Here is a 23,081-nt window from a genome sequence, read left to right as displayed (position 1 = left end):
AATGCTATATATAAAAATAAAGCATGTATTCCCTCTTTGGAACAAACTTTTGGCTCCTTTTTGTAAGTGAGCACACTTAGATGAATTGCTAAAATCAAAGTGTTGCGAAAAGAATGTTTTCAGAATCAGCACATGTACTTTGGACTAAAACATGGAGCACTATGTAACAGAACTTTGGAGGTATGTCTGCATCTCTTATCTGAATGATTCAGTTGATGAGACTGTAAAATTTTGAACAAGATCATATGTATCAGAGAATTTATCATTATAATTCTTTGCACTTATGCTCCTTCCTCTTTTAAGAAGTGTGCTGCACATTGGCTGTAAGGGGAACTACTGGGTGAGGCCCAGCGCCAGCAAAGCATTAAGCACATGCTTAACTTTAAACATGTGAATACTCTCTTTGAAGTCAATGGGACTACTAAAATGATTAAAGTTAAACATCTGCTTAAATGTGTGCTAGCATAGAGCCTTAATTCACAACCTTGATGGTATAAGTATGTTGGTTAGCTCTATGCAGCTATATTGAGAGACACCCTGGCACCTAATCTTCCGTCTAGCTAAGTGACACCCATCTCTGTTCATATCCACGTGCCTCTGCAAGTAGCCAGCTGCGGCAATCAGCCATCATCTGCAAACCCGCCCTTTAAAGCAAAAACTTTCTCCTTCCGACAAATTTACACCAAACCAGATTTCTACCTTCAAATAATTTCACAGATCACTACCTGACTTCATGCGCATAAAATGATAAATATTCTCTCTCCGACTCCCAACTATTCTAGATCCCACAGTGACTCATTCGTAAAGTAAGACACTGGACTTCAAGACAGCTCCTTCTTTCCATTCCATAAAATGTTATGATTTGTTAATCGTACAACTATTTAAAACAGTCACTCCCAGGACCTGTACCTGAGTTCGGAGCCTATAATTTATAATCTACCCACCCACACACATACATTGAAATCAGATTACTGTTCCCACAGAAAATAAATGAGCTGTAACACAAGTCCCAACATTGTTCCAAACAGTGATAAAAATATTAAAAGGAAAGGTATAAGGTGGTTTGACACAGTTACAGGGTGGCACAGGATAGCTGCTAGATTGTCCTCAACAGGGCAGAGGAGGTAAACATAGAGAGGTGCAAAGATGTGGAGTAGTAACCACTTGCTTTTGGTTTCACACATTACATTTTACAAACCAGCTTCTGTCCTTATATAAATGTGCTTATCTATGCCAAAATGTTTAACAAAACATTTCAGTTAATGGGACTAGGGCGGGTCAAAAAATTCTGAATGAAACATATCCCTGCCAGAAAATTAATCTAAAATCAAAAAACTCTGTGTGGGGGGAGGGGGGGAGGGGCTCAATTTTGGGGGAATTATCCATCAGGAAAACCAAAGCAAAATGTTTTCTTAGGGGTCGACATTAAATTCTGTGTCTACTTGAGCCACTGTGGTGCTTAAGGGTAATTATAGTTCTGGATTCCTTGTGTCCTGATTCTTCCCTATAGGCCTTGTTCTCCAGATGGACTACATCTCTCATGATGCACCACATTCTCTTCTGCAGTGCATTATAGGACATTTCTAGTTATAGTTAAGTTTAGCTATTTTGACTTTTTGTCCTGATGTGGGATGGAAATGAATGTCAAAATACTGGAATTTTTTTCATTGTCTAGAAATTCCATTTCTAACAGGGACACTGCCAACTGCAAGCCCAATTATGTTCCATCTTGAAAAAAAATGAGCCTTGAAGTATTTGGGCATCCTCTCTCTGGGTACATTCGTATAAAGGACCCCAGCACTGTAATTTCTGAGCACCTCAGACAACATTAATGAATCTATCCTCACAACAATCCTGTGAGATAACACAGCTTTATTATCCCCATTTTACAGACAGGAAACTGAATTTCAAAACAGCTTGCCTAAGGCCACACAGCAATTCTGTGGCTGTTCCAGCAAGTGAGCCCAGGTCACCCGAGTCCTAATCCAGTGCCTATCTTTCCTCCTTGGCCCTTTTACAATAGGCAGACTAGATTTCTTCCTCTTTTAGTAGTCTGTGTTGACCTGTTTCTAAAATAATCTCTTATACACACACACACAATCACAGAATATCCAAATCACACTAAAAACAAGTTCTCGTGGCCCGTGGGCAGTGAACTGAGCTTCCATGAAGGGGGCATTGGTTCAATTCCCAGTCTCACTTGCTAGCTTCAGATTGGCTGTGAACACGCACAGCCAAGCCCCTGGGGAAAAGGAGTGTTCTGTATTGCTCAAACAATGATTGCTCTAGATGATTAAAAAAAGTGGTGTTAACACATTGCAAGGGTGAGCTATCCAATCTTCCTTAGCTAGGAAATGCTGGGCCTCACTTGAGCGTGCTGGAGGATTGGAGAGCCTCCTTGGAAAAAAAGCTTATGTCCACATTTGCACTTTGTTTGAGTGCACGTATATTCAATACCCACTTGTCGCATATTTGGGAGTAAAACTCCACCGTAACATGACATACCAACCTTCCTGAAACACCTGAAAATGCAGATCTCTTCCCATACCACCTTGATACGAAAATTATCAGGAACTTCCTGGGGAGCAGACTCTTCGGTCCTGCATATGTCTACATGGGCCCTGGTGTTTACTCCATCTGAAAACTGTTCTGTGGTTTGGGGGCACAGCCGCCACATTCAGCTTGTCGACACGGACTTGAATTCGGCCACTCGTATAATGACTGGCTGTTCAAACGATACACCACTCTCCAGCCTGCATGTAGCAATGCTAGACCTTTGACAAGATGCTATTATTGTTAAATCTGTTTGGAGAACTACAACAAATGAAATTAATTTATTTAATCTCCGGCTGACTGATGCCCCATTCTCAGACAGGAACAACATGCCGCACCATCTCAAAGGTCTGCTCATATTCAGGGGAGGAATCCCACTCCTGTGGTCCAGGGTTTTACACCAGATCTGATCTCTGAACACCCCTTTTGCTCTGGTAGCTCATACACTCTCGGACAGAAGTGCTACTGACTCTTTACTATGCCTGGATGATCAGTGCTACCAGGGAGCCAAAAATTATGTCCTTACAGAGCGGAAGCATCGGTGAGAAACAGTGTCTCCCCCACACTAAATAAATTCAAGAGTCCATCGCTGTACCTTCCCTCCTCGTCCACTTGATCACAGATCCTGGACCAAGTTCAACAGACTACTCTGTGGCTCAGCCAGAATTGCCACGACCATGCACCGACTGGGCCTGGTTTTCTCCCCATGCTGTGACTGTAAAATGTTGTACCAATAAAATAAAAACCAGCAGGATCTTATTAAAGGGAAAAAGGCAAAATACCACATTTATTGTGAATACAGAAAGAATCATAGTAAGCAGTTAGTTATAGCTATAACATTCCATTCAATCTCATATTTATTCACACATTCATTCATACAAACACACACACACACAGGTTCTGCAAGGTTGTTATCATAGTTACCAGCCTTAGAGTTGCTCATGCCAAGCCACTGGCCAGGTGGCCTGGACATGAGGAGGGAGCAGGGCCTTGTCAGATGCTCATCTGATGCTCCTGGAAGTTGGTTTGCAGAATCAGACCCCCAAAGTTCTCACTTTTTAGAGTCTATTTTTATAGGAATTTCTTCCTATGCCAGTCTATGGGAATTGCTTCATCATGCTGTTGCTGAATCAATCAGCAGATAGCACATTCCTGACGGCTCCAAGATGTTATCTTGTTCTTTGGTTCTCCCATCCTTGAGGCTGTTGGGTGGATTCCAGTCTGCCCTCCGGGGGGTCACCTTCTTCAGCCGATGGACACTGGATTCTTAGGCTGGCACCTCCCTGATCATTCAGTTATTATCCACACCAAGCATCCATCCACATACATCCTCTATCTCTATTTTAATCACAATTGTTAATACAACAAAAGGGCGGGGAGTCTCTGGGTGCTGTTTCTGTTGTTAGAGTATTGCTTTGAGTCTCTCTCTCTGTGAATTGCTTTGAGAACAGACTCGGTCTTAGAATGTACTAACACAATTAGCAGCTTGCAAGTTTCACACATAGAGGGAGAGAAACAGTACCAAAAACCAAGAGACCTCTTCATTAGTAATACCCTGGAATTGAAACTCTGGGGAATCAAACTCATTTGTGATTTTAATACAGAACTTCTTTAATATGATCCAACATCTTTACTATGCCTGGATGATCAGTGCTACCAGGGAGCCAAAAATTATGTCCTTACAGAGCGGAAGCATCGGTGAGAAACAGTGTCTCCCCCACACTAAATAAATTCAAGAGTCCATCGCTGTACCTTCCCTCCTCGTCCACTTGATCACAGATCCTGGACCAAGTTCAACAGACTACTCTGTGGCTCAGCCAGAATTGCCACGACCATGCACCGACTGGGCCTGGTTTTCTCCCCATGCTGTGACTGTAGGGCAAACAATAACTCAACTGGTGGAGGAGTGCCAAACCCAACATCTGGAGGGCAGTCTACAATGTCTAGTCCCCTAGTTATGGAAACTGGGCATTGAGCTCTATGTCTGTATATGAGAGAGAAAGAGATATTCAGTACCCAACCACATACCAAGTACCCAGTAAGCAGCAGAAGTCTGCACAGCTCAGCCATTATGGTTTGCATGAACTTTGGTTTCAACATCCCCTGAACGTTGCTTTGAATTTCCTGAACTCAAAGACTCAAACTGAAACTCAGCCAAAGCTGCCATGTTTTGCCCAGTCTGGGGCAAAAACTATTGAGTTGCCCATGGGCTCCACCTAAACTGTAACTCTATAGGTTTGCTCAAACTTCAGCCAATATTGCCTCAGAATTCAGCAAACCTGGTCCAAGGTTCAGGTATGTTACAAAATCCACAAGTAGGCAGACGGATCCTGACTAAATGGAAGTTTCCCATAGCTCTTCCAAACATACACCTGCCCTTGATGCTTACGGGTGCTGCCCAACTTCTGTGACTTAAGGTATTAAAAATATAGGCCAATTTTTTCAAAGTTGGGTGCTGAAATACAGATTTTAGAGCTTAACTTTAGTCATTCAAAACTGAAAATCCTTGTCATAGTCACAAGCTGGTATTTTGGGGAGCTTTCAAGTCTTAGTTATTGATATTTTGAAGCAAGATGATGTGTCTGGGCTTATTAAAAGAGGCAGAAATCAAGTTGATATACAACTGGTCAATGAACTGATCCTCCACTCTTCTAAGCAGACCACACATTTGACAAGTTCAAGAACAAAACCAACTGGAAATGTTTGTAGTTATGACTATCTTTCCCACTCTAGGTACTTACAAGACTCCTGCCACTGTGGTATCTAAACCTCTCCCAAACATGACTGAGTTTATGACTTTCATTCTTTATGTACTATAATGCCTTTATAAACACAGAAAGGAAAATAATTTCTAAATTATAACCTTAGATCAAATGTCCCATGTAAAGTGCGTACTGTAGTTGACTAATTTTTTCCATGTACACAACGTTTCAAAGATGCAGAAAGACTCACAGTAATGGTTATGTCACTTGGTTTCTTTTGTCTGGGGCCCAAGATTGGGGCTCACCCAAAAACAAAAATTCTGTATTGTGAAAATGTTTCAAGGCTTTATAATTTGGTTTTATTCCAAATTGGAGCAAACCAAAAGCCATTTGAACTCCTGTAGGGGCAGAATGGCTCAGTTTCATTACCAGCCCTAGGCAGTCTATAAGGGACAATCCACTCCATAATGCTTAGGTCATATAGATATATTTCTTTGCATACTTATTAATTAAGGTGTAATGAATTAATTAGGTGTAATATGACCCAAAAGCTATGATGTGCCATGGATCTTGTCTGCTAATAGCATGGGAGTATCTAACATAAGTGAATCATCCTTTCTGTTTCCAAAATAAACAATTATGTAGTGCCCTATAGCTGAATACCTTTGATATAAAATATTCCCAGGACTTCTGCTGAGAACATTTGAGACAGCATTTAAAATAGCACTAATTTGCCTTCTCATACTTTACTTGTAACCCTTTAGGAACTCATTTTGAACTATATTGTGATACGTTTGCTCACAGATAATACTTTATTTGTAAATTAGTCCCACTGATTTCAACAGAGCTACTCAAGACGTAGACACTACTCACTGTGAACAAGGACACCTTAATCCAGACCTTTTGAAACAGAACTTTCTGGCAGGTTGAAAAAGCAAATGGTGTTGAAAAACAATTTATAACATGGGCTCATAATGGAAGAGACCATATCCAAACAAGAGGGGATGTTTAGCATGCTTAGAGACATTAAACTTTCAAATCCCGTTCGACATTTACATGAATAAGAATGTCACCTGTAATTACACCAGGTAGACTAGGAATGGCATGGGTCCCGCCCCCACCAGCATGACCTGACACACACGATGTGTGTGAGGTCACACTTCACGGAGGATGCCATTTGCAAGAGCGCTCCTGTGACCTCACACGCATGGTGCAAGGTCATGCCAACCAGGGTAGAGCAGCATGCTTTTCAAAATGGCGTCTTCCCAACTTACAACAAGATGAATGGACTGCTTAGGCCATCATGCCTCCAGCCCCAGGAATCAAGAAATCAATGGGGATTACAGTTGCTCAGCAACTCTGAAAATCAGGCCACTTATTTGGGTGCCTAATACTGTTTTTAACTTCCTGATGTTAGGCACACCGGTATGAAAATGTTGGCCCCATGTCTGGAAAATCTGACCTGTTTGTTCTTCAGATTATCCATATTTAAAATGGTTTTAATAATGCTTTCCTCGATGTAGAAATAAAATTTTACCTAAGCAATGGTTATAATCCACTCCTTAGTGAGCACAGGTTTCTTCTGAGGTCATAAATTAACTCATGGAAGGTGCTTTGAGTACCTCTGGTGAAAAGGTGCTATACGATTGCAAGGTACAATTATGAATAAATCAGTGTCAACTCCATTTGGGAAATTCAGCTCTGCTTTAAAAGAAAAACTGCAGCAAGCCAACTGGAGCATCATCTCTGCTGGAATAAGGTAGAGTCAGTCATAAAGCTTAGAATACAGGGAAATGGTATAGAATACAGGGAAATACAAGAGAAATGACCTTCCTTGATCTCTATAACTAAGGTACTTATATGGCCACCATTACTGTAGTCCCTGAACACCTGGCAATCTTTGATGCATTTGTCCTCCTAACACCTCTGTGAGGCCAGGAATAGCTATTGTCTCCATTTTACAGATGGGGTATTGTGGCACAGAAAGACTAAGTGGCTTGTCCAAGGTCACACAGAAAATCAGTGATGGAGCACGGAATTGAACTAGGTCTCCTGAGTCTCAGGCTAGTGGCCTATTCAGTGAATCATCCTTTCCTTCTGATAGCGAACTTATTCTGACCTGCTGGCCTGCAACGAACGAGGTCATCAACTAGTGTAAACCAGTGTATTTAGACCAGCTGAGAATCCACTCCTGATGTGCTTTTATTCTTCTTATCCATACATCCAAGCAAAGGCCCTCTATGAAAACCAGCTGATACAAACAGGCTAATTAACCAGCTTCTAGTCTATCCAGTGTTTGAAAAAGCTGTGTACATTATTAATCCATCCAGGGCCTTATCCACTGTGGTCAGTGGGAGTCTTTCCATTGACTTCAATGGGGTTTGAATCAGGCCCCTATTGAGAACGGTTACAGGTGTTGGACAGGGTGAACCACCAAAGGAGGGCTACACTTCTAAGCATCCCCCTGCCAACACGGCCAATGATCTTCCTCATATACAGGTTTTCAACTCTGTTGCTTGGGTGCTTTGTAAACTACCCTGTTCCCTGTGTAGCTCAGTTCCTTTGTTATGAAAACCAAAAACACCTTCTGAGCCAGGAAACCAGGTCTCTCCAGAAGTAACCAGGTGTGTTTACACACAGTAGACAGAGAAGGAGAGGAATGCATATGGCTAAAGGGTTTAAATCCAGATCTCCCTGGGCCAACAAAGGGTGAGGTAAGCAGCAGAGAAAGAAAGGAAGAGTGAATTGGAGACAATTATGACTTGCAAACTTTTTATTTTTTTTTAAACTTAATAAAATGGGGGGGAAAATTAAAGACTAATACATTAGTTGGACTCAGTCACGTTCACTTATACGTTAAAGCAAAATAAGCATAGAAGTAGAATAGCCCTTAGAACAGAAGTAATCCTGACCCCTCAACCTACCAGAGATCATTAATAATAGTATTTCGCTCTTATGTAATGCTCCCCCACCAGAGCTCTCAAAGCACTGATACTTTCCTTCCTTTGCACATTCTCATTGTACAGGTAAGGAAAATGAACCAGTCAGTGGCAGAGTTGGGAATAAAACTGAATCCCTACAAACAAAAATAATTTGCATATAATATGAAAGACCCTATTAAAAAGAAGGAGAAAAGAACAAGAATTCTCAATTAATTACAAAGCTGATTCCAGATTCTGATCCCCTTACTTAATGGGACCATTCATGGAGTAAATTGTCACTCAAAGCAATAGTATCAGAGGATGGCCACAGAGTCTATGTTTTGTCCATTCAAATTTTCATCAGAACCAGTGGCCTGATGTGCTAGAGCATAAACTAGATGTTACATAGATGTTAAAGAGACGTAAAATTTGCACTCTTGATTTTGTGTGTAAAATGTTAGTGCGTGTAGGGACTTGCATGCAGTCTGGGATTTTTATGCTTAAATATTTTGCAAAAAACTGTAGACTCAAATTTGGAGACTGTTTTACACCGTCCACCTATCCCGCAGCTGAGTTTGTGAAGCTGCCAGCTAGGGGGGAAAAAAAACAAAACAAAACCATCTTTTTCTTGCAAACGAAGCAGATGTGCTCTGAAGTTCACAGTAAAGCCTTTAAAACTGTGGCAGGAAGCTAGAGAGGTGAGAGTCTGGGAAAATTCTAGAGGGAAAATACACAGCAAGTGGGTGAGAAAAAGTGTAGATTATGGGGTAATTCTCTTTTCCTCATTCAAATAAAGTTCCTTGTTCAGCATTAGAGGAAAATTACCCTCTTTTTGTGATTCCTTACCATTGTCACATGACAAACAGCAAACTCCGCAATGCCATTTTTTCAGAGTCATTTTAAAGATTAATCACTCACTGCTGGAGTGAAAACAAGGGGAAAAGTAAACAGCTAACACTTTTGGCAGAAGTATGCAAGAACCTGTGTGGGAAAGGATGTGATATAAGAGCCTGAGTGATCATACATCCATTCATTAAAATAATACCTTTCACAACAATTCCCAACATGAATATTTTTAAGTATCACCACTCATTAAACAAAGCTCCGCTGTACAATTATCAAATATGTAAGACATGTGATATCAGGTAGCTCTTATGTGGGTGTATTTCAAGTTGTCATTGTTTAATTATTAACTGATTCAATAGTTTTCTTCTGATAGGTGTTCTTTATTCAGGAATATGGACTACAGAATTGAAAGAAAAGCTAAGCTGATTTAATAACCAGCAGAATAAGAAGGAAAATTAGTCTGAAATGGGTCCCCACCCAACTGTCTTTGATTCAGCTTGAAAACAAACATGCACCAGAAGCTAAAGGAAATCACAGTGAGAAGTTCCAGCAACTTAGGAGCTAATGCTGCAAGCTTCAACCCAACATGTTCTCATCCCAGCCACTAGCTGGGCTGGACACTAGGAAAGCAGAGACGCTGCCCTATCGAGTTCAGTGAAGACAAGGCTTGGAACAGAGTTGTCACCTGTCTACAGCTGGCCCTGCTGCCCAAATTACAGCACTACCTCCCTCGGCAACTCCAAAATGCCCACTGAACAGGAGGGGTGGCAGGCTACATACCCAATGGACTCTGCATGAGAAAAGCTTGGGGGTAGATGCATATTTACCCAATACCGCTCTGTGGAACCTTTCCAGGTAGATGGAACAGACCTACACAAATAGATATATTTAATATTAATAACAGATACACTTCCATCCACATGTCAGTATCAGCAACGGAGTCTCCATAAAGCTTTCTGGGTAGGGAGAAGAGTTTTCTGGGAGCGTCTTATTGCACATGCTTACGTCACCTGTTGTGGGGGTTAAAATGCTGCTAGGGTTCCCAATCTATGTCTTTCCTCTTCCCTTCTCTCCTTGCGAGAGACACTTTTGAGTTTTGTTCTTTGACGAGGCTTGTTCTGAGCACCCTGCCCCTACCTGGGTAGCAAGTTCAGATCACCCGTAGCATTATCAAAGCAGTAATGCAGGGGTACTGCATACTGCAGACCACTGACACTGCCATTCTGCACAAATAGCCTATATACAGCACAAATTACACAATAAATCAGCTAAACTAATTTCCTTTAACTTTGTCCAACCGATTAGAGCCTGGCAATGGAGAAACATTATCTCAAAACAATTAAGGGATAAAATGTATCTCAAAATGATTTTCAGAGGTGCAGAGCAGCTCCCACTGATTTCAGTTAGAGCTGTGGGCAATCAGCCCTCTGCCTTTTGCAGATCACTTTCTCTGGGTCTGACAGGGTAGCACTTTCACTTGGTGGTTTTTGGTTTGTTGGGGTTTTGGGGGGTGGGGTGGTGGTGGTGGTTGTTTTTTGGTCCATCAAATAAAAGTCCCCAGTATGATGACATTTCTCTCTGTACCATCTGGATTGGGGAGCAGCACTTGCATTTGGCACCTCTAACACTTCCATAGAATGAACCCACTACAGGGTTTTGATTCTGAACTCATACTTTCCACTGACGTCCTGATGATTTTTGGTCACAGGAGAAACTAAAACAATTATCTTTTGTTTAAGTCACTAGACAGGGACTCAAAATATTTGGGTTCAGTTCCTGGCTCTGCCACTGACTTCCTGTGTGACCTTGAACAAGATCTATGCCTCTGTAAAATGGTAATAATAATATTTTGTTTATTTCACCTTTTGTCTCTCCTGTCTATTTGTACTGTAAGGTCTTCTGAGCAAGGATTATCTCTGCATATTTGTCAGTTGGGTATAACAGGTCCCCAATCTCGGTTGGGGGTCTCTGGGTGCTATCATAATACATCACTGTCCACCATGCTGTCTTATTGTTTCCTTGTGTTCCTGCATCTGTTGTCTATGGTCGTATATGTAGATTTTAAACCCTTTGGGGCAGGGACTATCTTTTTGTTCTGCGTCTGTACAGCTCTTAGCACAGTGGGTTCTCTAGTCCACAATCAGGCCTCCTAGGCACAATGATAATACAAAACATAAATAATAATTGTATTAGTTCTAAATTGCAAATGAGAGATTTCAGTGGTTAAAAGGCACATCATGAACCAAATACAGGCTCACGACAGAAATACCACTCCCAAACCAACACACATACGATGCAAAACTCTGCTATTGTACCCCCATCTTTTGGTTAACAGACTCCCAAATGCAGATTATCCATGCTAAGAGAACAAATAATCTGCATGGATTTAGTGTCCAAAGGGGACATGGATGGATCAAGGAGAAGAAGTGCCTCTGTAGTTCTTGTTGCACAGGGCCTGTATTTCTACGGATTCTCAAGGAGAGATGTGCCAGGATTAAGATGGGCACATTCTCTCTCTGTATATGGTCATGTTTGTTGGAAAGTGTCTGACAGGATATGCTTGTCACTACTAAAGAGAAGAAAATGAAGAAACAAACTAGTCCTTGCGAAAAGCAGCAGGTGATGTTTGGCTGGAAGTCATTGTACATGCCTCTGCCTTGCAGTACAATGCAGAGGGAAGCTCCAACTCATGCTTTCCTGTGCTTTTCTTTCCACTTGTCTTCATTTCACATGACCCGAGGGCTCTCGCATCAGGACAGAATGTTTGTTCTCAAGATGATTCTGCGTTGGTTACACAACTTCAAACCAGAAAAGGGTAAATGGGGAACAAAAATAAGGCTTTACTTTGGTGGAAACTTGGTTTGGAGGAAGTTTTTCAATCTTTTTTTTTTCCCCCCTTGGTGGCGGGGGTGGCTGGACAGCAGAAGAAGCTGAGGTAATTATATTTGCGGTAATTATATTTCAACCAAAACTAGAAAAGGTAAATCAGCACAGCAGTGTTCTTTACAATAGGTTAGAGCCTGCATTCCTTAGGGGGTCAAAATTCCTCTAGTCAGGTTTGAAAATTTAGGCCAACATTCTTATGACTACAAGAGCACCAGATTTGAAGAAAGAGGATGGACTTCACTGTAATATTTTTTTCCTATAAAATAGTCTATTTGCATCAGTTGCCATTAAAAGGTCAACATTTATCCCCAGTCTCAGCACCACCACAACATTTGCCATGAACCTTGTTGGTACTACGTTACCTGAGGTACTGCAGTTATTAACTATTTTAAGTATAGGAGAATGCTCTTTTGTATCTGTTAGTAAACAGTGACTTTTTAATGTCAAATCACTATTTGTATTTATTTAAAGAAAGTTCATCTATGCATTACTCTAGGAAGAAGAGGTTACAGTTGTGTGCATCCATTTGTATTGAAAAACTCAATAGGCAGGGAAATAAATAATAAATTAAAGAAATGATAAAGAAATGGAAAGACTCTTATTGGCTTCCATGGGCTTTTAATCGGTGCAAATGAAAAATACTACTGTCACGAGTGAATATGCGCTTTTTAAATCGGAAGTATTTTTTGAGCATTTTTGCAGTGTGAATTATGGGTCTCTCCCTAAGGCTGACCCCTCATAGTTTTGAAGTTCCTCTTTCACATGCTGTGGGAACATATGACTGTATATACTGTGAGATTTCCACTTTCAGTGCATCAAGAGTAAATGGGACCAAAAAAATTCAATTGAAGAGGCCAGTGAATTATATAGCATCTATTTCACAGTGCAATAAAGAAGGGGCATTCTAGAGCTTTGAGACGTTGGAACTAATGGAGGGGGGAATGTGAATATGTATTTTAACCATTTTTGTAACTAACTATAGTAACATCCATGAATCCTGGATTGTCCCTGCCTCCTCTTTCATGTCCATCCATGAATGAAAGTCCAAGGTCTGTAAGTAGACCTCCTGGGATGAGGCTTTTCTCCTATGCTCCTAAAGTAAGAGCCATCAAGTTCTGTCACTATCTGGATAGAAGACTTTTAAGGAAAACTTATGGAGTGCAGGGGAAAAAAAAAAAAAAAGCTTGCGGGTTGGTAATGAGTAGATTTCTGCTCACCCCCAAATAGTTAGGAACGTCGTATAGACAAAACCGATGAATTTCTTTCCAGTTGCCCAAATGGTTTGCACTTTCAGCTGCTTTTGACAGATAAACAGTCCTCAAATCTCAACACGAATGAGTGCTAGACTCAAAGTGAAACCTGGAGAAAGGCCAGGAAGCAGAACTGGCAGGTTTTGCAAAGTTCTAGAATTGGCTCAACAAGAAATTTAGTTAAGAACTTATGAAAGTGCAAATGTCAGATAACTGGAGGGAAAGCCATAAATCAGGCCCCAGTTCATGAACTTTTTGACAAAAGTGGTTTGAGTTTTAAATTTAATATAACTTCCCACCCCCCAAAAAAATCATCAAGATTTTTGCATTGTGTTGGGTTTTGACTTGCCAGAATTCAGAATGTTTGAAGGAACGCACTGCTGTAGTCCAAGAGTTCTCACCCCAATGGACACAAACATGGGTTGGGAGGTCACAACCACCTTTCCCATTCTACATTGCAAAATAGGAAGGGGATCCCAGCTAGCTGGGAGGGAGAAGGATGCCTTGGGTGGTCCCAGTACAGAAAAGGTTGAGAACTACCTAGTCATTACTAACCTAGCTCCCCATTACCTGGCACCTGGTGTGGTCATTTATGCCTTTGCGCAGTGAGTTGAAAATACTGCCATTCTGATTTGCACAGACAGCAGTAACTAGGAACTTTGATTCAGCGGTTAAGGTACAAACCTTCCCTCTTGGGAGACCTGTGTTCAGTTCCATGTTCTGGCACATCCAGTCCTTTTGGCCCAGATTTTTAAAGGTACATAGGTGCAGCTCTGTTGCAAGGCCTAACGGCACGTCTTCACTGGCTCTAAAAAAAACCCACCTCCACGAGGGGTGCGGCTCCCAGGGCTGGTGCATTGTCTATACTGGCATGTTACAGCGCTGACACTAGCTAGGCTCAGGGGGGTGTTTTTTCACACCCGAGTGAGAAAGTTGCAGCGCTGTAAAGTGCCAGTGTAGACAAGCCCTAAGTGATTTAGACAGCTAAATCCCATTTTCAAAAGGGATTTAGGTTCTTAGGTCTAATAGTGAACAAAACAAGGCCTAAATAGTTTTTAAAAGCGGGGTCTTAATCTCTCAGAGCCTCAGTTCTCCATTTGTAAAATGGGAGTAATAGCACTTCTCTGCCTCACAATGGAGGATAAATACATTAAAGACGTGGTAATGAAGATATGTTGTTAATGGGGGCCAAATAAGTAGGATAGCTAGAACTTAGGCAGACAGTGTAAAGCAATGGAGAATTTGGTCCCCTCTGTTTCAGCATGAGAAATAGAAGCTTGCCTGATCTCACAACACTTTTCAGAGCAAGGAGGATTGGGCAATTTGTTGTGAGGTTGCCAGTACTTACAATTTCTGAAAATACTGTGAGGACAAATTCGGTTGTGTTGTTTCAGTTCCTCTCACTTCCAGTCGTGTCCAAAAGGAGGATGTTTAAGAGCCAAAAAACTTTACAAACTAAATGTAACCAAACGTTTGTGTGTCTATTAAAAGATTTTTGGGTTCAGGCTTTGAGTGAAGGGTTGGGGCTAAGTTTTGATTTTGCCGCAGCTGGCTCCCCCACCCCTAATTAGAATCAAGCTCTTTGTACATAAGTAATATTTTTGAGCAGCAGGGTCTTGCACTCTGCTATGCAGTGCCCTTTCATGAGGAATTAGTCGAGCTGATGCTGAGTAAACAGATTGTGTGTGTTGCAAGAGCTCTGATGTGGTCTCTGTTAATAACTCTTTTTAACCTATTGCAATCATGTCCTACTAGCCACACACCCCACAGGACTCCTTGGAAAAGGAAAGGTTTCAGAGTAACAGCCGTATTAGTCTGTATTTGCAAAAAGAAAAGGAGTACTTGTTGTACCTTAGAGACTAACCAATTTATTTGAGCATAAGCTTTCGTGAGCTACAGCTCACTTCTGTAGCTCACGAAAGCTTATGCTCAAATAAATTGGTTCATCTCTAAGGTGCCAAAAATACTCCTTTTCTTTTTGGAAAAGGAAAGATGACAGGGGAATTGGAGAGAGAAATTTTAAAGGGAAGAGACAGTATAAAGACAAGATTGTTTGAACTTGTGTCAGATGCAGTAATGAGTGGGTAACAAACAACAATACTACTGAGCACTTAGAGAACACTATGTGTTTGCAAAGTGCTTTGCAAACATGAACCAATCAATCATACAATGCAGCCAGTCTCCTCTCATCTTTCTCGTGTCACCCTCTTACCTCCTCTGCTCCACCAATGCTACCAACCTCATTTGCCCATTTGACAGCTTCTCCGCCTATTCCTTCACAATGCCTCTGATGCACGGAATGCCCTTTCTGAATTTGGCCCCGATTCAGGAAAACATCCCTATTCAGAAAGGGAGCTTAAGTACATACTTACCTGTCAGCAAGTGCTTAAGTGCTTTCCTGAATTGGGGCGTTCATCTTTAGAGCCACTTTTCCTTCAACTCCCTCCTCCAGACCAATATCTGCTGTGAAATCTGCAAGAAATTAGCCAGTTAATAACTGTTTGCTTGTGCATTGGTTGAGGACAGTCGTGCAATAGCTACCTATGTAACTGCCTGATCCTATTTTCATTGATATCATCTTCCCTTCCCTTCTGTACTATCATACTTGTTTGTCTCTAGATAGAGTGTAAGGGCAGGGACCATCTCTTACTATATATTTAGACAGTGCCTAGACCAATGGGGCCCCAATCCTGGGGGGGGGGCGCTTTAGGCACTACCATAATACAAATACTAATTATAGAATAATGGTGAAAAGACCAAAAATGAAAACAATTTAGGCATAATTGACTTTAATGGGGGATACAAATCCTCAGCACCAGACCACTTTGATCTTGGTGCTTTTGTATGGCTTTTGAGATCAGGGCAATTACGTCTAGTAAATCACATACCCCGTGCTACATCGGTACAACCTGCCTGCACTACCAATTTGCACTAGTGCAACTATATCCTAGTTACAGCAGTACTAATATCCCTAGACAAGCTTCAGCTTTCGGCACACAGCTTTGAAGATGGTGCTAAATCTCTCCATGGCTTGTGTTCCACATTTGCAAAATAGTAAATATTACTATTAACCTCCCTGCTTTAATGTCTGTAAAGCAGAGATTTTTAGATGCAAGGTGCTTTATAAGTGTAAGGTATCCTACATGCAGCCATAGACGGCTGATCACATATTAATATCAGAGATATTCTCAAATGCACATACTTAAATAGATCATGCTGATCAGGTTAAACATTGTCATGGGATAATGGACTCCTCCCGCTGCTACATAAATGCGGAGGCATTAGTGGAAAATAAAGATCATGGAAAATCTGAGCTTTTCCCAGTCAGAGCAGGAGACATTAATTCTGTCAAAAAACAAGGTTCAATTGCTGTGACATTACTCTGTTACACCAAATCACCAACGGGGATTGAATCGTTTTATGCGATGGGTATTTGTTCAGTAGAGTGGCAGTTACTCTGTTATTGCCCTGCTCCTTTCCATCAGCAAGCCAGCAGCCAGTTTAGCTGTGAAAATGTAGGGCATTTCCAATGTATCTTTTCAGGATTATTCCACGGCTGGTACAAGTCTTATAGAAGGGGTGGATCACAAAAGGTTACAGACCTAGTTTAAAGAGTAGCAAGATTCTGAGCCCTTCTGGGGGGGTGGGGAGTGATGAACTCTAGGGCGGGGAAAATGATGGAAAATTGAGGTTTTTACTAAGCAAAGCTTTTTTGTGGAGCATGTCTGCTGTTCATCAGAAAACCACGAATCCAAAACCTGGGGGGGTGGGGAGGAGGCAATCATTTTTCAGTTTTGACAAGAAATCAAAATGGATAAAAATTTCAGTAAAAAATTCTTCTTCTTTCCTTTTTCTATCACCGTTTTCAGCAGAAATCCCTTTTCCTCCTCCCCATTTTCTGGCAAGCTCTAACAAGTACCTTCAGTTCCCTCTGAAGTCAGTGGGAGTGGAGGGTGTTCATAATCTGCCAAAATCTGGCCCATCTAGGGGTCTGAGATTGATCAGTAGCTGATTGAGGGGCCAAGGGGCAGCTGAGTCTGACAAAGTGTTCCTTGATTTTAATGCAGAACACGAGGTTGGCCAAGGGCCCATACACCCAAAGGGTATTTTCCTGTTAGTTTCCTGCTCATTTACCATGTACACACTGCTGACTTGTGCTTTTTGAATGGGCTTCATGTACATTTCAGTCTAGAAATGAACGTCAAAGGCCAGGATCTCAGCTGGTATAAATGGGTGTAATTCCAATGATTTCAACGTAGCTACCCCAGCTGAGGATGTGGCTCCCTTGGGTTTACTTTACATTAGTTTGCCCACTGATCGTTTGTAAACCTGAGAGCTGCCATCACTGCTTGCTAGTCAGGGAACACCACATCAGATTCTGCTATACTCCTGCTTTGGCTCCATCCCTGGTTAGCCGCTAAGGGGGTGTCCTCACAGCGGCTGGGAGCATGCCTCCGCGCCTAGCTAGATAGACACATCCTAGCTCTGCTGTAGCTAGAACGCTAGCAACAGCAGCGTGGCTGCACTGGTCCAAAAGAACTTGGACCCAGGTGGATAGCCTGACCTCTGCCCATGCCTGAACGGTCACCTGCTATTTTCTTGCATGCTAGCCTTAGCCGAGCTAGCACAAGTCGGGCTACCTGCACCAGGAGGCATGCTCCCAGCTGTAGTACAGAGAGACCCTAAGAGCCTGGGGCCAACTCCCTGGAATGATTCCCATGGGAGCTGATGCAGGTTTACACTCCCCTTGATTAGCAAATTCGGCCCTTTGCATCCACTCTGCTGTTACTATCTGGTCATTCAAAAACATTTCCCAGTCCCCTCAAGGGAAGGGACTGCATTGTAAGTAGATTGAAACAAACCGTTCAGGTCTTCACAATTCTGCTGTAAAATGTATGAAATGTCAGAGCCCCCCAACCAGGACCAGCAAGAATCTCCTTGGCAGCTCCCTATCCAAGAATCACTTCTACTGCGATGCCTATAGGAAATTAGCCAACTAATAAAAGCTAAGTAGGGGGACAACTGAGGGTCAGCATAAAACATGAAGCAAGCTATTTGCCAATCACCCCCCAGATCACTTTGCTTACATGTTGTGCGCTTTGCAATGGTGCTTTGGTTTTTTAGATTATATAAAGCAAATTCTTGTCATTTTTAGCTGGTGTACTGGTATCACGTTTTGAGTGTTCCTATTAGGATAGAGATTTATTATTGTATCTGCACACCCACTATCCTATAAAACAATAAATGTCATCACATTTATCTTCAGCACTGATCTGTGCAACATTTTTTGGATGAACACTTTATTCACTGACAAATGTAGTTTCAGGTCAACTGAAACTATTCATGAATTCAGGTAAAATTCAGCAAATAGTTTTTTTAAATATTTTATTTTGTCAATGTTTCATTCTAAAATTCCTTTTCATTTAATTTCCAAATTTAGCTAGATGTATTTAAAAAAAAAAAAGAGTAACATCCAAAAATGAAAAACAAAACAAAAACTGAAAAAAATTATTTTGGGTTGACAAAATGTTTCATTTGACCTGAAACAAAATTCTTTTGGTTTTTCATTTTGGGAAAAACACCCTGCAAATATCCATTCTGACTTCACACAAAACAATTTTTTTCCCCAGAGTTTTTGGTTTGGCCACTGAATTCCCCCCACCACTCCCTCCCCACCCTCAAAAAATAATTATTTGGTCAGCTCTATTCAGCGTTCTATGGAATATGAATCATAAGAAGTCTAACATTGCTGGACTGAATTATATGGAGTTAAAGCGCAATACTACTTAACAGTTTGTACTAGCCTGAAATGTAGTATATGAAGGCAGCATATATTGAACTTCTGTTGTTCAGACTAGTGGAGCTAATTGATTGCCTACAGCTCTAGCCTAGAAAGCCAGACAGCTGGAACCATGAAGGCCTCTTCGGCCTAAATGAATTAAGTAAATAAATTAAGCAATAAGCACAAAGGAGTGGGTGTGCATTTCTTGCCGATTAATCGAAGTGCAAGGTACAAGCTATTGGTTGTGTAGTTACTGGATAACACCACGTATCCTGCTGTTTATATTTGTACAATGTGCTGAATGAATAATTGCCAGCCGCAGACACGACATGGGTGAAGACAAATCATTAACACCATTAGTATTAATTATTGTTAATTATTTTCCACACACACACACCCCAAGTGTGCTTGACACTTCAAACAAACAGGAAGACACTTCCCTGGCCTTAAGGGTTTACGCAAGCCAGATTTTGTCACACTGGAGTAGTCCCTTGCTCCACCAATGGAACTACTGACTATGGGTAAGGAGGCCAGAATCAGGCCCATAATTGGGAATTGACAAGAAAGGGGAGTGGACAGGAAGTAGAAAGATTATTTTGGCTGCTTGAAGACCTGCACAAAGAAATCCCATTGTTTTAATAGGCTGTTTAATATATTGTAAAATGATGCAGGGGTTAAGAGTAGGTGAGGAAGAGACAGAGATCAGACAGAGGGTCACGGCAATTTGGGAACCTCGGTGATGAACTGAGATGGTAACATCAGAGAACGAAAGCACTTCAGGCTCCAAACACGCTGCCCAGAGGAGCTGGGATCTGAAACAGCCCTGTATAAACTTCTGCTGCCCTTGTGATTGGTGGGATTTGAAAGAGGAAATGGTAGCAGCCTTCTAGAGCAGCTCAGGAGTAACGTTTCACGCGTAAGGGAAGGCATGGAATAAAGCATGGAAACGGTTGTGGGAGAAACCAGAGCATGACGACTGGCATCACTGGCAGGGTAGAATGGGATGGTCGACATGATGAGACAGTGGAATATACTGAACAAACAAGGTGTATGACATAAAAGTGAAAATGAAAAAAAAAAGTGTGTATATTTTGGTTTACACATCTAGGACCCAATCCAATTCCCACTGAAATCTCCCCACTGACTTCAATGGGAATTGGATCAGGCCCACAGACATTTGAACTGAATATGAAGCATCATCTTGATATGTCGTGCTTTGCTGAACACCTGCAGGACAGTTTCTCTGGAAAACAGTTACTGTTTTTGCCATATGGAAATTCTCCTGTACTCTCAATACACAGAAGCACAGTTTCATTGGATGGTTTATGGTGTTTCCTATAGACAGAAGGTACAGACTAAACAGCTTAGGAAGTGTCGTAGCTTCGTTCACAAAGCCATTGTTTTTAAAGTGCAGCTTGCCTGCAGACATTTCCCATAAGTTGCTTTGAGACTGTATCCTCTTAATTGTATTTAAAGTAAATGGTTAGGAAAGACCCAACTCACCTGAACAGTACATTTCAGATTGCCAAAAGACACTAAAATCCCTTATTTAAGGACCTCTCTGTCTGGAGGGGGTCTCAGGACTAGAGCTGGGTGGAATTTTTCAAACAAATAGGATGAAAAACTTAGTTTTGGTCAACCCAAAACTATTCAGAGTTTTGATGTGAATCGTTTCAGCCACTCACAAATCAGCCTGGAAAAGGAGGAAATGATAGCATCGCTGCTTCTGCCACAGTCTTTAGCTCTCACCCAGGATGTAGGAGACTCATGATCAAATCCTTACTCTGAAACAGACGTTGGTAACTCACTAAAAATTCTATTTAAAAAAAAATGTATCTCACATCTGTTGCAGCTCAAACCATTTTTGGAAAGAAAAAAAAAAAATCAGTTATCTGCCCAGTTCTCTTCAGGACACTCACACTGAGATTCAGGAGCTCACGCCTTTGAAATTAGTCTCCTTCCCAAATACTATTTTATCCTCGATAGTAGTAGTAATTTACAGTGAGTATTACAGCAATGTCTGCAGCCCCTGGCCAAGATCCGAGCCCCATTTTGACAGGCTCTGTACAACACATAGTAAGAGAAGTTCTCCCCCAAACAGCCTATAACCTAAACAGACATGGCTGACAAAGGGTGAGAGAAAGAGAACATTATCCCCATTTTAAAGACAGGGCTCTGAGGCCAGAAAGCGGCTCGCCCGTGGCCGCGCAGAGTAAATCTATGCCACAATCCGAGGTGTGATTTGCAGCCCTTGTGGGCAATCCCACAGTGGTTTTAGTCTAGCTAGCTCACTAAAAATAGCAGTGAAGATGCAGAGGCAGAAGCCAGCAACATGAGAACGTACCCAGGGTGACCAGGCAGCCTTGTACCTGAACTGATGTCCACGTCACCGGGTCTTCGCTGCTTTTTTTATTACTACTAGCTGGATTAAAGCCAGCGCAGAGATGCCTCCATAAACTGTGAATCGCACCTTCAACCTCACTGTAGACATGGTCTCAGTCTGTAGTCCCATGCTAGGGCTTTAACCGGACATAAATCTTGCTGCTGACCCACCTGGAGTGTAAGTGAACCTGCAGGTTAGAAAGCAGATGGGTTAGGAGGAGCCTGGACTCAATGACAAGGAACTTTGGGACAAGTACAGAGGCGGTCAGGCAAAGAGCACTTGTACTCTGCTGTGGATGTCTAAACAGGTGGGAACATCTGAGAGGGAGGGTGATGGAAGCACTCTGATTCTAGACAGGAGGCTTCCAAATCCTGATACGGAGGTTGGGAACCCCAGCACAAAGGAGCACTTCGCCTGGGGCTTAGGTTTCAACATGGATTCTTTCAGTATGAGTTTTCCTGCACTCTTTGATGTTCTGCCAAACCCAAATAAGAACCCAAACATCCCCGGCTTTGCTTAGCCTTTCCTCCCCTCTCTCTAGAGCCAAATAATCATAAAATACAATTAGCTTAGGGGTGAGGAGGGTCTATGTTACAGATGATTATTTTGTGCTCTCTCTAATCCTCCCACTGGGAGCCAGCCTGAGGTGAGAACCGATCTCTCCCAAACCTCCATAGTGCAGGCAGGAATGGTGCTGACCTTGGATGAATGAGGAGAGGAAAATCCAGCACTTCTTGAGGAAAGGGAGAAGTGGAGTTCAGTTTCCAAATGGGTTTTAAATGGGACATTTGTACTAAGGTTGCAAGATATAGGTGGTAAATCATTGCAACGTCCTGTCTCCTCTGAGCACACATACGCATGCTGATAATGGACAATGTCCTTTGGCCAGTTCATCCTCCACTGTTAAAAACTTGTTCTTTGGGTTCAACTGACAGTCAGAAGGGGAGTAAATATTTGCAAGTGAACAGTTTTCTGACAGGGACATTCTCAAAGGTACATTAGCTGGAAAAGAGCAAAGAGAAGCAGGAAATGCTCTGCCACCATCCTCTTTTATTGTACCGGTCTGCCAGCTCTGGCCTGGCAAGACAGTAAAATAAATCAAACACACTCAAGCTGCATGCTCAGCTTTTACAACGAAAGCACAGGAGAGCCTCTAGAATGGGAGTGCACTGATAAGGTGATCTGACTTCACAGAATTTCAAAGAGTCGTCCTTTGAACTTAGGGCTCATTTGTGAGAGATAACATTGACTAAAAAAAAAGCTTGAAAGAGCAACAAACGCATTGTCACAGAGCAAGGCACTCGTTTGCAGTTCCAAGTAGAGAGCAGTTCAGAAACAAAAAGGGGGCAATGCCCCCTGTGCTGCATCTGTTTGACTTTGATTCTGGTCAAGTTGACATTTTGAGCTTTACTTAAGTGATTTTGATTTATGTTGGAGGCTATGCCCCTGAGGGTGAAGGAACCTATTTCAGACTAGGAATGTACCTTTTAGAGGACTTGTCTTTGTAGCGAAGTAAAAACCCCTACTGGGTTCTGAAATAATAATAATAATCAGTTGCTCTTTGTTATTATTGTACATATTCTGGCAGCACCTGAGGCTCCAGCTGAGGTCAGGGCCCTATCGTTTTAAGTAGGGTGATGTCAAGAAAGTCCCTACCCCAAGAATTTACAATCTAACTAGAGAAACAGTGGGTGGGAGAAAGAAAGTGCTATTATCCCCATTTTACAAATAGGGAGCTGATAAGCGATTTGCTCAACA

The 23,081-nt window shown here is 41.9% G+C and overlaps 1 protein-coding gene across 6 annotated transcripts in view; it reads right to left on the bottom strand.

Moving 5' to 3' along the window:
- LOC140906362 (uncharacterized) overlaps window positions 1-23,081 on the bottom strand; it is a 142,709-nt gene that overhangs the window by 112,919 nt on the left and 6,709 nt on the right. For 3 of the 6 annotated variants that reach the window (XR_012157084.1, XR_012157085.1, XR_012157082.1), the window contains exons 2-3: window positions 15,531-15,630; window positions 9,850-9,892 (exon numbers count right to left, since the gene is read on the bottom strand). Coding sequence is in view for 1 of the 6 variants with exons in the window: in XM_073330138.1 (XP_073186239.1) it covers window positions 9,850-9,944 (95 nt within the window). In the remaining 5 variants the exon portion in view is untranslated. Of the gene's footprint in view, window positions 1-9,849; window positions 10,177-15,530; window positions 15,631-23,081 lie in introns of those variants that run through there. The other 3 variants (XR_012157086.1, XR_012157083.1, XM_073330138.1) reach the window with 2 other exon arrangements.

Source organism: Lepidochelys kempii, chromosome 2 (genome assembly GCF_965140265.1).
Source record: "Lepidochelys kempii isolate rLepKem1 chromosome 2, rLepKem1.hap2, whole genome shotgun sequence".
NCBI classification, from domain to species: Eukaryota; Metazoa; Chordata; order Testudines; family Cheloniidae; genus Lepidochelys; species Lepidochelys kempii.
Note: the sequence above shows the minus strand (reverse complement) of the source record. Positions and strands in the feature narration are given on the sequence as shown.